Below are 13,204 nucleotides of genomic sequence, written 5' to 3'. Positions count from 1 at the left end.
ATACTTTTTCCCACCACTGAAACAGATGAGGCCCAGCCGGCTTGGGAGCCAGAGGTCTCAGCTCTAATCGAAAGCAAACAGCCATTTCCACATAAATAAACATTTGGCCTAAAACTGAAACAGAAATGGCTGCTGGTGGATTTTAACCGTGTAACACTTGAAATGAACATGACACTGTAACCAAATAATAGTGAAGTAAGAGGGTCCTTCTTGAGTGAGAGACTTCCCCTGTGGGAGCATCATTAACACAGGCAGGTTAGAGGTGGACACTGGAACATCTGGATGGTCTCATTAATCTACCTCAGCTGGTCTCATTAGTACTCTCGCTCACGCTCTCCCTCCCCCTCCTCTCGCTCTGTTTGTTTTTAAAGGTCAACACGAACAGAAGCTGAAACAGCAGCAGCCACTCCACAAAACTCTCTCCTGTACTGCAGATGAGTGAGCCTCTTCCAGAAGAGTCATCGAAACGGCATCTAACTGAACTGAGGCAGGAATCTGGAGACGTTTCCTTCACACGTGACCTTTCTGTGCCTAGACCCCCACAGGATCAGTATTTTACCTGGCACTACTAACACAAATGCTTCAAACCTTTTTCATCAATGCTAAGGCAGTTGTTTAAACAGATGTAACTCACCCACATTATGTTTTAAAAAGTTGGGAGCTTTATGGTGAAAAAACCCTTCAAATTAACAAGAATTTACTGGCAAATTTGTGAGAAAAAAACTAAATAAAATTTATGACAAAGAAACTGCCAGATATACGGGGAAAAGGCATAAAAATTATGCACCACCATGGCTCACCTGAATAAGCAGGTGAGCTCTCTGCCTGCTCTCCTGTCACCTCGCTGAACTATCCTGCCTAAAAAAGGCTAAAATTCAAAGACATGTCTATATCTAAGTTTTACAAGAAAAATTAGGAAAATTTATCAAACCAAAATTTGCAAGAAACTCACAAAATTATGAGGAAAAAAATATATTTATATTTTATATATAAATATTTCCTCTGAATTTCACCCTCACATTACATTGTTTTCTTCAACCAGGTCCTAACACTAATACACCACCATCGTAGTCTCCCTCTGAGCCCACCATCAGATGGTGCGACTCCCTTGAAGTCGGGGCCTGAGGTGTTCACACTGACAGGCGGAGGTCTCTGTGTGAATTGAGCCGTCAGTATCTGCTGCATTTATTTAATCTGATCGATGGCGCTGGTTTCACCGCCTCACAGGCATCATGACAAATTGTTGCTGGTGGGTTGGAGAGGGCGGAGGCAGACATTAGACTGGAAGCGCTGAGAGAGAGGCGGCGCTGCACGAATCGATCTATCCGACTGACTCATCTGCTCGAGGCCCTGACATCTGCTGGGCGGCACGCCAGCTCACGGTGCTTAAAATAAATAAATAATTAAAAAGTGAAGACATGATTTAGGCAGGATGAGCTCCTCTGCATCGCAAACAGCAAACAGCTCTGAGCCCTTACTAGCTGAAGCACGGCCTCAGAGCCCTCAGAGTCAGCGTGCAGCTCAGGCTGAGCCTGTCTGTCTTTTCTTTTCAGACTTCAGTGTTTGAAAGCAACAAACACCAGGATGTACATCTTATGTGTTGAACTCTAACAAAACAATCCAACAACCTGACTGAAGAAACCCTGACTAATAAATATGTAATACTGTTATGTCTTAATAAACAGCTGTGGGGTGGTCGTGTAAGAAGGTGGTCTGCATGTCGAAGTATCCTAAGGTGAGACACTGAGTCGCCCCAGATGCATCCATCAGAGTGAATGTGTGCACGAATATTTCATGTTGCAAGCTAAACATAGGACAGCAACCTGTTTACATCTACAAAAAAGAAGAAAAAAAAAAGTTGCTTCCTGGTTGTATTAAGGTTTTTGTTGAGGGCGATTGCCTTCTAACAGGAGACCTTTCTGCAAACAGCTGCAGTCTGACTTGGACTATTTCAGTCACTCTCAGAGAGACTGCAAATAATTGCCGTCTAGTTTTTAAATGCCGACAGATGCCGTTGCCATTAATCTGGACCAGTCTTTGTGAATGAGCACAACTCGACTGGTTGTATTCTGGTTATCGGAGGGCTAAAATGTAAGACAGCAACAGATATGTGATTTTCCATGATTTATCAGTTCATTGCCATTTTGTCAGAAACAGTTTGCCAGTAATTTCATTTAGAAGTGAGATAACTTTATCTTACTGTATAAAACAGATACTGACTGAGGTTAATTTGAGGACAACATTTGGAGAGCAAAACAGTGATAAATCACAGTGTGTGTTTCTGCAGTAGACAGCATATCACAAAAAGTTAAATATTGCATATCATGTGGGGTGTCTGGTGACTCCCACCTGCAGTATTTTAGTTCAGAATGTGAATAAAAACATTCTAGAATTGAAGAAAAAGCTGGTGATGTTTCAGTTTAGGCCTACAGAGGGGCAGAGTCACAAACGAGACAGACTGTAGTCACAATCAAAAACTTTGCAGGTAAAAAGCCAAACTGAGTCCTTAATCAAACTGCCTGATCAGCAACAAAACAACAGATATTACAGATTAAACTACAGATCTTTACATTTTTATGGTTTGCTGGATGTTGGAGACTGCTATTTAATGACCCACAAGAACCCTGAAATGCTGAAAAACTAACCCAATAATCAATCCCTATTATGGAAATAAACTGATGAGTGTGGCTATGTGAAGGTTTTGCAATGTGTTTTGTGGGAGTATGGCTGGAGGATTTTTAGACTTTCTTTGCATATCTTCTTATATTACTCTCTTTTATAAGGTTTTATATTATACAGGATATTTAATATTGTGTGTAGCTGTCCAGGAACTGCAGATGGAAATCACCTGGAAGCTAAATGTGCTGTCTATATACGATCACTGACACGTAAACAAAGCTCCTTTAAGCTGCCTAATAGAGAAAAGTCACTGAGTTCCTCAAAAGCGTTGAGTTTTTCAGGAAGACGATGAACCTGCTTGCTCACAAAGATTCACGCTGCAGATAAAATTCACACAGTGATCTTCACAGAACAAGCCGAAGCTTGGCTCAGACTTGGATTAACCTCCGGGGGAGGCACGCTAGTGCTGACAACCAGTCAGCTGAGCAGAGCGACGGCCTGAACGCCGCCGGTAGCTTCAGCAAATTGTCCGTGAACAGAAACAAGTGGGGCAACTCTGTCCTGCAGGGGCAATGAGGCATTTTATGACTATGGAAGCTCTCTAAGGAGACAGGCTGGTGTCAGAGCTGCTCCGAGGGGAAGAAATGATCGGCCAGCTGGTTATCATGCTGGATCTTCAGCAACTTTGTGCATCTTTATATATTTTCTTAATGAGTTGCCTCTAAAAATAATGAAATTATAAACCCTCCACTGTGGCTGTCCTGCAGCCCCTTCTCCTGATGATAGAGTTAATTTATACTCAAAATTCTGACACTCATATTTTCATTCACTGTATTTGTACGGAGGTCCAAAAGAGAGCAAATGCAAATGACACAAAAATCAATTAATATGCTGCTACATGAAAACACAGCACCTCATCTCTGTACTGCATTTTATCTCCAAGATTTATTTTTTTTTAGTCTGTATTTTCTTTTATGTTTTTTCTATTTATTTACTTATGTATTTGATAGACAGTAAGCTAACTTTTAGTATAGCTGAATTTCATGATTTTAAAGAAAGATGATTCATGACAGTGTATATCTGTGGAGAAACCAATTACGTAAATAAACAAAAAAAACATAATACACTTCAAAAATTATCCAGAATTAATTTATTTAATTCTAATTTATACTATTTTTGATACAACTAATTAGGACTTATTCATTTTTTTTATTTCTATATTTGGAAGATCGTTTTTTTTCAACTGGCATACATTTTTTTTTTTAATTCTGTATTTTACTTTGACATTTTTCTGTCCATTTCAGCATCATTATAGAAATTAGGGGACACTCACCTGTTTGGTCTCATAACAGAAATAAAAACTGACATTCATAATAAATCTATTGAATTTTTTTCATATAGCGCCAAATCACAACAACAGTCACCTTAATAAGCTTTTATATTGTAAGGTAAAGACCCTATAATAATAGAGAGAAACCACAAAAACTAGATAACCCCTTGCCTTTGGCAACAGTGGGAAGGAAAAACTCCCTTTTAACAGGAAGGACCTCCAGCAGAACCAGCATGACCAGATGGGAGTGAGGGGATGAAGACGGGACAAAGACACACTTTTGGAGAAAGAGACATTCAGGATTCAGGAAAAGGAAAGGAAAAGAAAGAGCTCCTCAAACTGGAAGCTGGTTCCACAGAAAGAGGGGCCTGAAAGCAGAAGGCTCTGCCTCCAACTTTACTTTTAAATACTCTAGGAACCACAAGTAAATCTGCAGTCTGTGAGAAAAGTGCTCTACTGTGGTGATATGATACTATGAGGTCTCTAAGATAAGACAAGGCCTGATTATTCAAGACCTTGTGTGTGAGGAGCAGCATTTCACATTTGATTCCGGATCTTACAAGAAGTCTGTGCCAAGAAACCAACCAACGTTAATGAAATGCCAAGAAGACTGGTCAAATATCAGCCACAATTATACCAGGAGCTTGTTGATGGCTACCAAAACCACCCAATCAAGGTGCAACATGCTAAGAAACATTTAGTGGGAGTGTATGTATATATTTGAGCCTGTATGTATACTTTTAATCCTGTGTGGATTAGAGAAAATCCTAAATAAATACAAACTTGTGCACAAAATTCTTGTTTTCTAAAGTCATTAAAGATGTATGCTGTACGATCGTTCCACCCTAGAACATGTCCACAACTATATATGTGTTAAACATTTAACATGGCAAAAACTGATTTTAACTTGTGTCTATGTTTCATTATTTTATCTTTATTTTATTTTGATTCATTGTGCTATTTTTTTTGCTATTAGTAACGTAACAAATTAATTTATTGTTATTATTAATGTTATTAATGATTTATACTGATTTATGATTTATTCTACTTATTTTGTATTTATGTCAGTAGTTAGAGGCATTTAAAATAAAACTTTGTTTCAGCCACTGAATAAACATTTTTTGGCATCCATAAGGGACAATTTCAGGTTAGTATCTCAAAATTTTTACTTACTCTGAAATACCTGGAAGTTGTGGCTTGGCTCTACCCAGCAGTTTGTTTATATATTTATTTATAATATATATATAGTTTTTTTTCTTCCCCCCAGAGGCAGAAACAAGCCTCTATACTTTAGACTTGCTTTACTTTGCCTCTCATCATGTGGCATACACTGTGCTTTATAATTAATGATAAGTGTATTAATTCAGGTCAGTAGCTGCACTCCTATGGAAGCAATAGTGGGTGACCTTGAATATGCATGGAGCTGATGCTCGGTGTGGAGTGGAGATCCAAACATTAACCAGCTTCAGTTGTCCTTAATTTTTCGTTTAAACTGACCCGGCTGTGTAACCTGGTGCAGGCTGATGCCTGCCTGAGTCTGGATGGATGAAGGCATTAGCCTCCAGCAGCTGGTCATGATATCAGGCTTGTCCCACTGCATGTGCTTCCATTCTCGGACACGTCTCAAATTTACTTCCTTTCCACCAGTTTCCATTGAGTACATTCTGACTAATCGCCACCCGCTTAGAGCAAGTTAATGCCACAAAACATCCTTAAGGTTCATACTGGAACTACTAAGTCATCTTATATATATTAAACTTGTCCGATAATGGCTGCTGGATTTACCTCCATCGCTACCTACCGGAGCTCTCCACTGGCCTGAGCCCGTAGGTGGGCGCACTATCACCGGCACTATCACCGGTGACTTGCACCCATAATCCCCCTCATCTACAGCCCCTGACCTGCACAGTTCCCCGGCAAACTCAATCCTCCTTGCCAGCCTTTAGCAGGCTGAGCTAAATGAGCATCCGAGCTAGCAGCTAGCCACTTCGCGTGATGCGCGTTAGACCCTTCGCACCAAACTACGTTGTAAAAAACCTAAATTCAAATAACGTCCCTTTTTGTGCAAGTGTTATACATAAAGTGATTAATTTTTAAATACAATGAGAAATTAGACGCATTTCTTAAATTCCGCGTACTTTCTGTAAGTAAAACTGGTTTATTTTTTTTTAAATGAGAAGCCTCAAGGTAAAGGCACCTTGATGTCATGATTGTTTACCGCCCCATTAAAAATGCTCCTTTTTTTCTATTGAGTTCGTCCTACTGTTAACGTTACTCACTTCTCTGTTGAAGAGTCCTTGCCGGTGGAGTCATTGGAGCAAAAGCCTCTCAATGCGTGCTTCCTGGCCAAGTGCTGAGGGGCTCTCCAGCCAGAAAACTGCCCTCTACCCGGTGACCGTCCATCAGGACTCAGGGTGCTGAAGCAGGCGGCGGGAGCAGGTGCTGCTTTAACGCCGACCCTACGTGTGAGCGGCCGCTTCAGCTGAGTCTGGAATAACTCCTTGAGCGTTACTGTAGACCGAAGATGTAACATTTCAACCCTGTGGTACAGACGAACTGTGCAGTGGAGTTACTATAGGACCGCGTGGAGGGATCGTAGAGGGATCGTAGAGGTCGGTTCCCGGTGAGAGCGCCGCTGTATCGGTCGAGTAACGGTTCTCCCGCTGACTCAACAGCGGAAAAAAGCTCCCCAGCGGGATACAACCAACCTTATCCACCGCGTGAGCTGTGATTGGACGGGCTTGACCCATGGGCGCACCTAATTGGTGAGAAGTCCTAACAGTCCCGCCCACGGTTGTGAATCGTGTTTTGGTCCTGTTATCTCCATCACTTCCCGTAATTAGCGAACAATTTTATGTTATTTATAAGTATTTGTCCATTTTTGTATGTTTTTAGGCACAGTTTCGATATTTTTGTCTTTATAAACACAATAAATAACGAAAACAATCATATTTTTGGATTTACTACATTTAATGGCTGTTTTTAATCTATTATAGTTAATCCTTTTAGCTCTTTTACTTTATAGGGCCACTATATTGTATTACGTCACGTTTTTACAAAGCATTTCATTGTATTTTATTTACATTTATTATTGTTTATTCAATTAATTTCCTATTTTATTGTTTTACTACACGTTTTCTATTTATTTGAACTGCTTTATGTTAAGCATGATACATTTTAGACCTATTTGTTCATGTTATTTTTATTTTTTACTGGCCCACTCTTCTTTATCCACTCCATTTTCATGTAGGCTTTGTTTGTGGCTGCTGTAGCACATACATAACTTTTGGGGAGACAGAAAGTATATGTTTTATGATACAATGGAAGTTAGGCATCCAGTTTTAGTTAAATAGAAAAAATCAAATTAGCGGATGAGTCACAAGTATGTAGTCTGCATTCATTTTAAGTTAAATGCACATTTTGCACTCTTAGTTGTAGAAATGTTATTATTTGTGCCACACGAATGCTGGAAATCACATAACACATATACAAGAATTTAAGAATAAACACAATATAAGTGAAGTAATGTCATAAACATGACTATATTGAAATATTTTAAGCCTAATATTTTCTGACTGACTCATGTGCATGAGTCTTTATGCTTGGCCTGCAGAAATCATGTGCAGATGATTCAAATAAACAAGTTTGCACAGCTATATAACTCACACTGCTGTGCAGAAATCTTGAGTCACCCCTCATTTCTTTATACTTTGGTAGGAAAATAGGAAGTGATTTATTGAAGCATGTGCAAACATACATGTAAATACAGTATATAAGGCAAAATCAGAGATTGTACAAGTAATGAGTTTGAAAGTCAGTATTTGGTGTGACCATCTTTATTCTTCAGCACAGTCTGAACTCTCTTAGGCAGCTTTCTTGCCATGTCTTTAAGTAGGAATAGTTCTCCAGGCTTCTTGAAGGACAGTCAAAGCTCTTCTTTGGATGTTTCTGCCTTTTGTCCTGTTCTCTGTCAACATGATCCCACACTGCTTCAATAATGTTGAGGTCCGGGCTATGCTATGCCTGATACTTCTGCTTTTGTGCCCCACTTGTCCATTTTCCTCAAATTTTTTAAGAACACACTGCACACCATGCAGACATAAAACAAGTTCTCAGCTAATATTTCTTTGGGAATCACCTCATTGGTGCAAAAAATAGCATTTTAAGCTGTCAAACTGTGTGTGTGTTTTTGGTTCAGTGTTAAATGGCTTAACCAACAAACAAACAAACACAGAAACAAAACATTCTGGACCGGACTGAAAACGAGCGAAGCAAACGTTACTGAGTTTATGTTAAAATATTCTGCTTCTCCCTTTTTTTAAACTTCCTATTCATTCAGCTGAGTTACAGTCACACTCTCCACCAGTTGTCCATGCCTGTAACCTGTAATAAATAAAAATGAAAACTAGACTTCTATAAAAATATTATATAATGCAACTATAAAACCTTACAGGGATACAAGTAGAACTTTAAAACAATAAAAACAAATAAACAAAAATAAGGAAACACACCCTGGAAGAGACCTGAGATATAAAAGTGATTAAATAAATATTAAAGCATCACGTCTCTGCACAGTGGTGAGGAATAAAGAGGCTTAAAGCAGCCCTGTGCAGGACTGTCACTGATGCGTTGTGCTGCTCTGCCACCCTGTGGTTCATTTTGGTGTTGCACACATTCATGGCTTTCTCTGCAGACTGTCGCCTTGTGTGTGTGTGTGTGTGTGTGTGTGTGTGTGTGTGTGTGTGTGTGTGTGTCCTTAAAAAAAAACATCTACAGCGCCATCTCCCGGTTAGAAAGTGATGTGAGACTAGCTTACAGGCGTGTAGGAGCCTCTTTCCATTCATGAAGTGACAGATTGATGATTTGCAGATAGAAATCTGGGAACCACATGCACGCTCTGCAGAAAAAACACAGAAAAACACATCAGAAATTTCCCAAACAGTGTCACACTCAGGTCTAATTCAATCTGCAAAGCTCAGTGTACCAGATTACAGATTATCAGCCTGTTCCTCCTGAGTCAGGCAGCATTTTAATGCTCGTTTTGACCTCCTTTGCGGCCTGCGTGGGTGGAGCTCGACGCCCATCACTAAATAATGACCTACACCGCAGATTACTCACCGGAAAGTGTTTGCTTTACTTTTCCCAAACTTTTTTTTTACATTTTTTTTTTTATCTGACTCTATCTTGCTAAACTCCACCCACCTGGAGAGCCAAAAGAGGATAAAACAAACAAATTAGAGCTGACTAATAAAGCCTCCAGTGCACTTGAACATGAAACATTCATGAATTTGGCCTGAAAAGATGATTTCCATGTGATCAGAAGCAAAGGGGACTTCCGACCAATTGCACGCAGAGGGTTTTTACTTGACAGGAATCAACATTTTTACGTTAAAAAAAATCCCTTTTTATGCAGATTTGAGCTAAACTAGATGATCTGACTGTGGCTGAGGAGAGGTTTGTCAGCAAGCGGCGGCAGATGAATACCTGCTGTTTTACTGCTGTTCATTTAGACTATATAAAACATCTTTTGGTGTCCACATACTTTTGCAGCCCTTGCAGGCGTTTTAGTGAACAATCGTGAGCTTCTAAAAATAAAATCAGTGGGATTAAATGTGCCCCAACATGTCCCAGACCCTGTGCACATTTCTGACAGAGGATTCGTTCTAAGCCGAGAGGTTTGAACATACAAGCTCGCTGATGACCTCCTACTTACTGTAAAACCAAAGAATATAAAGAACTTCAGTCTTTTAATGATACAATCTGCTTGTAATATGCTTGTTTGTGTTACAACAGCTTCTTTTATTCTCCTATTTTATTTCACACACTCTACCTCTTTAAGTTACAAGATTGTACCAACGCAGGACATCATGAAAATACTCCTTAGCGGGACTTAAAATGAGATAAATACAACCTCAAATGAACAACAGCACATGACATAGTACACTGTGTCATTATTTATTTAACAGAAACTGAGCCAAAATACACTAACAGTCCTGTGAAAACCCATAGTACCTCTATAAAGCAGATGTTTTGCTAGTTTGCTGGTCTGGAGTGTTCAGGTGCATGTTAACAATGCCACAGTCTTCCCAGAAGTGGATGTCCCAGCAAATTCTCTCCAAATGCTACATGTCAGACTCTACAGGCCTCAGTTCGCCTGTAAAATGTTAAAGTTTGTGACAATACAATCAGAAAAACTTGACATGAGACAAGTCTCTACTCTGTAAAAAGAGCACGGCAGCGCTGCTTAGGTTTGCAAAGGTACATCTGAACGAACTGCAGGACTTCTGGATCAAGGTGTTTGGTCATAATGCACAAAATCAAAGACCTCATACCAGCTGTTAGCACAGCGGTGGAGAGGTCATGAATTGGGCACCTTGCAGTCACTGAGTCCAGACCTGAACCTGACTGAAATGCTGTGGTGTGGATTTAAGAGAGCTGTGCATGAACTTCAATGACCTGAAGCAATGTCCTAAAGAAGAGCGGGCTAAAACTCCTCCACACTGATCAAGTGTAAAGTTACTGCTGTGAAAGGTACTTCTACAAGCTGCTGAATCATGGGGTGCACTTAGTTTTTCACACAGTTTCTGCATTTTTGTTTGTTTTATGAGATAAATAATGTCTAAACATGTCTTATGTCATATGTTGCTGTTCACATTGAGGCTGTATTTACCCGATTTTCAGACCAGCTTATTCATGTGTATCTTTTCCATGTTCATGATCAAACCGAGTCAAACGTTCACTCTTGGTAAAAGTTACATACTGATGTGTTTACATTGACTCTAGTGTGACCCTGACGGCTGGGAAATTGCATTAAAGGGGAGGGGAAGCAAGAAAAACTGGAGACAGTCCTGCTTTGCTTTTCTTCACTTCATCTGGTCATTTAAAAACTACAAACAACTCCTTTTAAAGCCTGGCTTCGTGTTTCTTTCTTTCTCTGCTATAATGCATTAAAATTTAAAAAAGCAACTCCAGGACTCATGAAAACTTGCCATCTCAAAGCAGCCCTCAAAGTTTAAGCTGCGTTTTCTCTGCATGTGGCATTAAAACCAGAAGACAAAGGAAGAAAAGAGAGGAAGGGAAGGAAGGAAGCAAGGAAGGAGGGGAGACAAACATCCCTAACGAAGCTGCAGGGAGGAGAGGCGATAATTCACCAACACCCACACCTTCTCAAAAGCAGTCGGATTCCTGCTCCTTTCAAAATGAGGGTGATGGGTGCACTCGGCAGATCCCTCCCACGCCGCTTAGCGGCTGGCTTCCGCCCACCGCCCGTGGAGCCGCCCACCTCCTGCCGTTGCCGCGGCAACACATCATCATCATCATCATGAGCAGTGACTTGCACTGGAGGAGGAGGTGGAAGGACAGGGAGGGGAGGGGTGGCTGTTTGAGCAGGGCTGCCACTGTGAGCAGCAAAACGGCGTGGGTGTTCATGAGCTGAGTTATTCTCCTGAGAAAATCTGTCCACGTGTGTGTGTGTGTTTGTGTGTGTCTGTGTGCGTGCACGTGGAGAGACAGAGGGGGAGGAGAGAGGGAGAGGATGATGGGAGGTATGCGAAAAGGACCTGCGTCAGAGTGAGTCATCGGCCGGTTTCACAATGTGTTGATGTGACGCTGATGCAAATGGTCGGCGCAGGGATTCATCTCTATAAACCAAAATAAATAAAAAGAAGTTGAAGAAGAAAACAAACACAAGAAGGAGAAGAAGGAGAAGAAGAAGAAAATTCTTTAGAGGTGTCTCGGTGGCACTCCTCACGGCTCGAGTTCTCCAGTAGCTTTCGGAGCTCCGCCCTGCAGCGGGAAGCTAATATGTAATCACACTAAACATTGTTATCACTAAATGTTAGGTTTGTTACTATGACTACAACCTGTTATTGGAGGACTACAAAGAGCTTTCTGCCCCATTAGTCACATACCTTCTTATTCTGCCTTAAGCAATGGCTCAAAATGCTGTTTTTGGTGTGTGCGAACATGCCAAAGTTTCTTAAGAGGGCTTATTTATGCTTCCTTTTAATTACCAGGAGTTTCAGTTTCACTCAGAGGCGACCATATTTGGGCAAGAGGGCGGTTCAGTTTCCTCTGATTAGGACAATGTTTACCATAAACTCATGAGGAAAGCATTTACTGAGGTCACAGATTAAGAGAAAAGCAGTGTTTTTTTTTATCATAGACTTCTATGCAATCAGACTTACAGAGGAGTCGCCCCCTGCTGGCCATTAGAAGGAATGCAGGTTAAAGGTACTGTTTATCATTACCCTACTAACCTTTTCACCACCAGGGGCCAGCATTTTGCCATTACTGAGTGTTTCAGATGTGTGCTCCTTTAAACTTTTAATATTTCTTTTCAGCTACTCCACATTTACTAAAGAGGGTCTGCGGTTATAAATAAGGATGTGTTCTTAATGAGTTACTTGTTATGGACCGGCCAAACAGGTCACTGTGCTCCCTCAACTGAATTCTGATCCACTTTTGGAACTAAAAATATCAAACCAAGTGATACGATTTGGTAATGAAAGTGTTAAAAAGTTCATATTGACTGCACTATAGTACCCAAGCTTAAATTAATTTTTGGATAAACAGTATCTTAGCGCAGTGATTCCAAAAGTGTAGGCCGGGACTCCCTGTTGGGTGGTGAAGATTTGGTGGGGCCCATGGGATTTTGGGGTTTTTAAGTGGGCGGCAGAACTCTTTAAAGGCTGGTGAAGGATATAAAAGTGGCAGCATTCATCTCTACTATTTTTTTGTTGTTCTTGTTCTTTTATGTTTTTATTTAAATGAAAGAACCAAAGTGAGTTGCTCTGGTGCTGACCCCGTGACTCATCGCACTGCCTTGTGGTTCTGAGTGGTATTGCATGAAATTGCAGCCTTGCCCTTTTTTAACAACAGTTGATATCGCTTCAACGCACCACATGGAAGCTGTTACCTTGAACTAATTTTAGAACCTTTTAAACTATTTTCAAACATTGCAATAAACAATAAGAACCTTTCAAAAATAATAGTTAAAATTTTATTTAATTTTAAAGGTCAGCAGTATTTCAGGCGCAACAAGTAACGGAGGCATTGTGATATATTTTGAGTATTATGGCTGACAATAAGCTCAAGTTTTGGGCCAACATCAGTTTTTTTTCAAGGGAATTCAGCAAGTCTCTGGCAAATGGGCAGACGATCAGTTATAATAGTGAAGTCCCAGGACCATCCCACAGATGCAGGCATACCTTTCACGAGCAGGTTCAAACCGGATTTGGACGTCATTGATCACAG

General features: G+C 40.5%; 1 protein-coding gene across 2 annotated transcripts in view; it reads right to left on the bottom strand.

Moving 5' to 3' along the window:
- The window catches only part of LOC146361216 (glutaminase kidney isoform, mitochondrial-like), a 30,716-nt gene extending 24,077 nt beyond the window's left edge, over positions 1–6,639 (bottom strand). For both annotated transcript variants that reach the window (XM_084921124.1, XM_084921125.1), the window contains exon 1: positions 6,229–6,639. In XM_084921124.1, coding sequence (XP_084777250.1) covers positions 6,229–6,482 — 254 coding nt within the window. In that variant the 5' untranslated portion in view covers positions 6,483–6,639. The remainder of the gene's footprint in view (positions 1–6,228) is intronic.
- Positions 6,640–13,204: the final 6,565 nt, after the last annotated feature.

Source organism: Perissodus microlepis, chromosome 23 (assembly GCF_051167445.1).
Source record: "Perissodus microlepis isolate ML-2025 ecotype Zambia chromosome 23, ASM5116744v1, whole genome shotgun sequence".
NCBI lineage: Eukaryota > Metazoa > Chordata > Actinopteri > Cichliformes > Cichlidae > Perissodus > Perissodus microlepis.
Note: the sequence above shows the minus strand (reverse complement) of the source record. Positions and strands in the feature narration are given on the sequence as shown.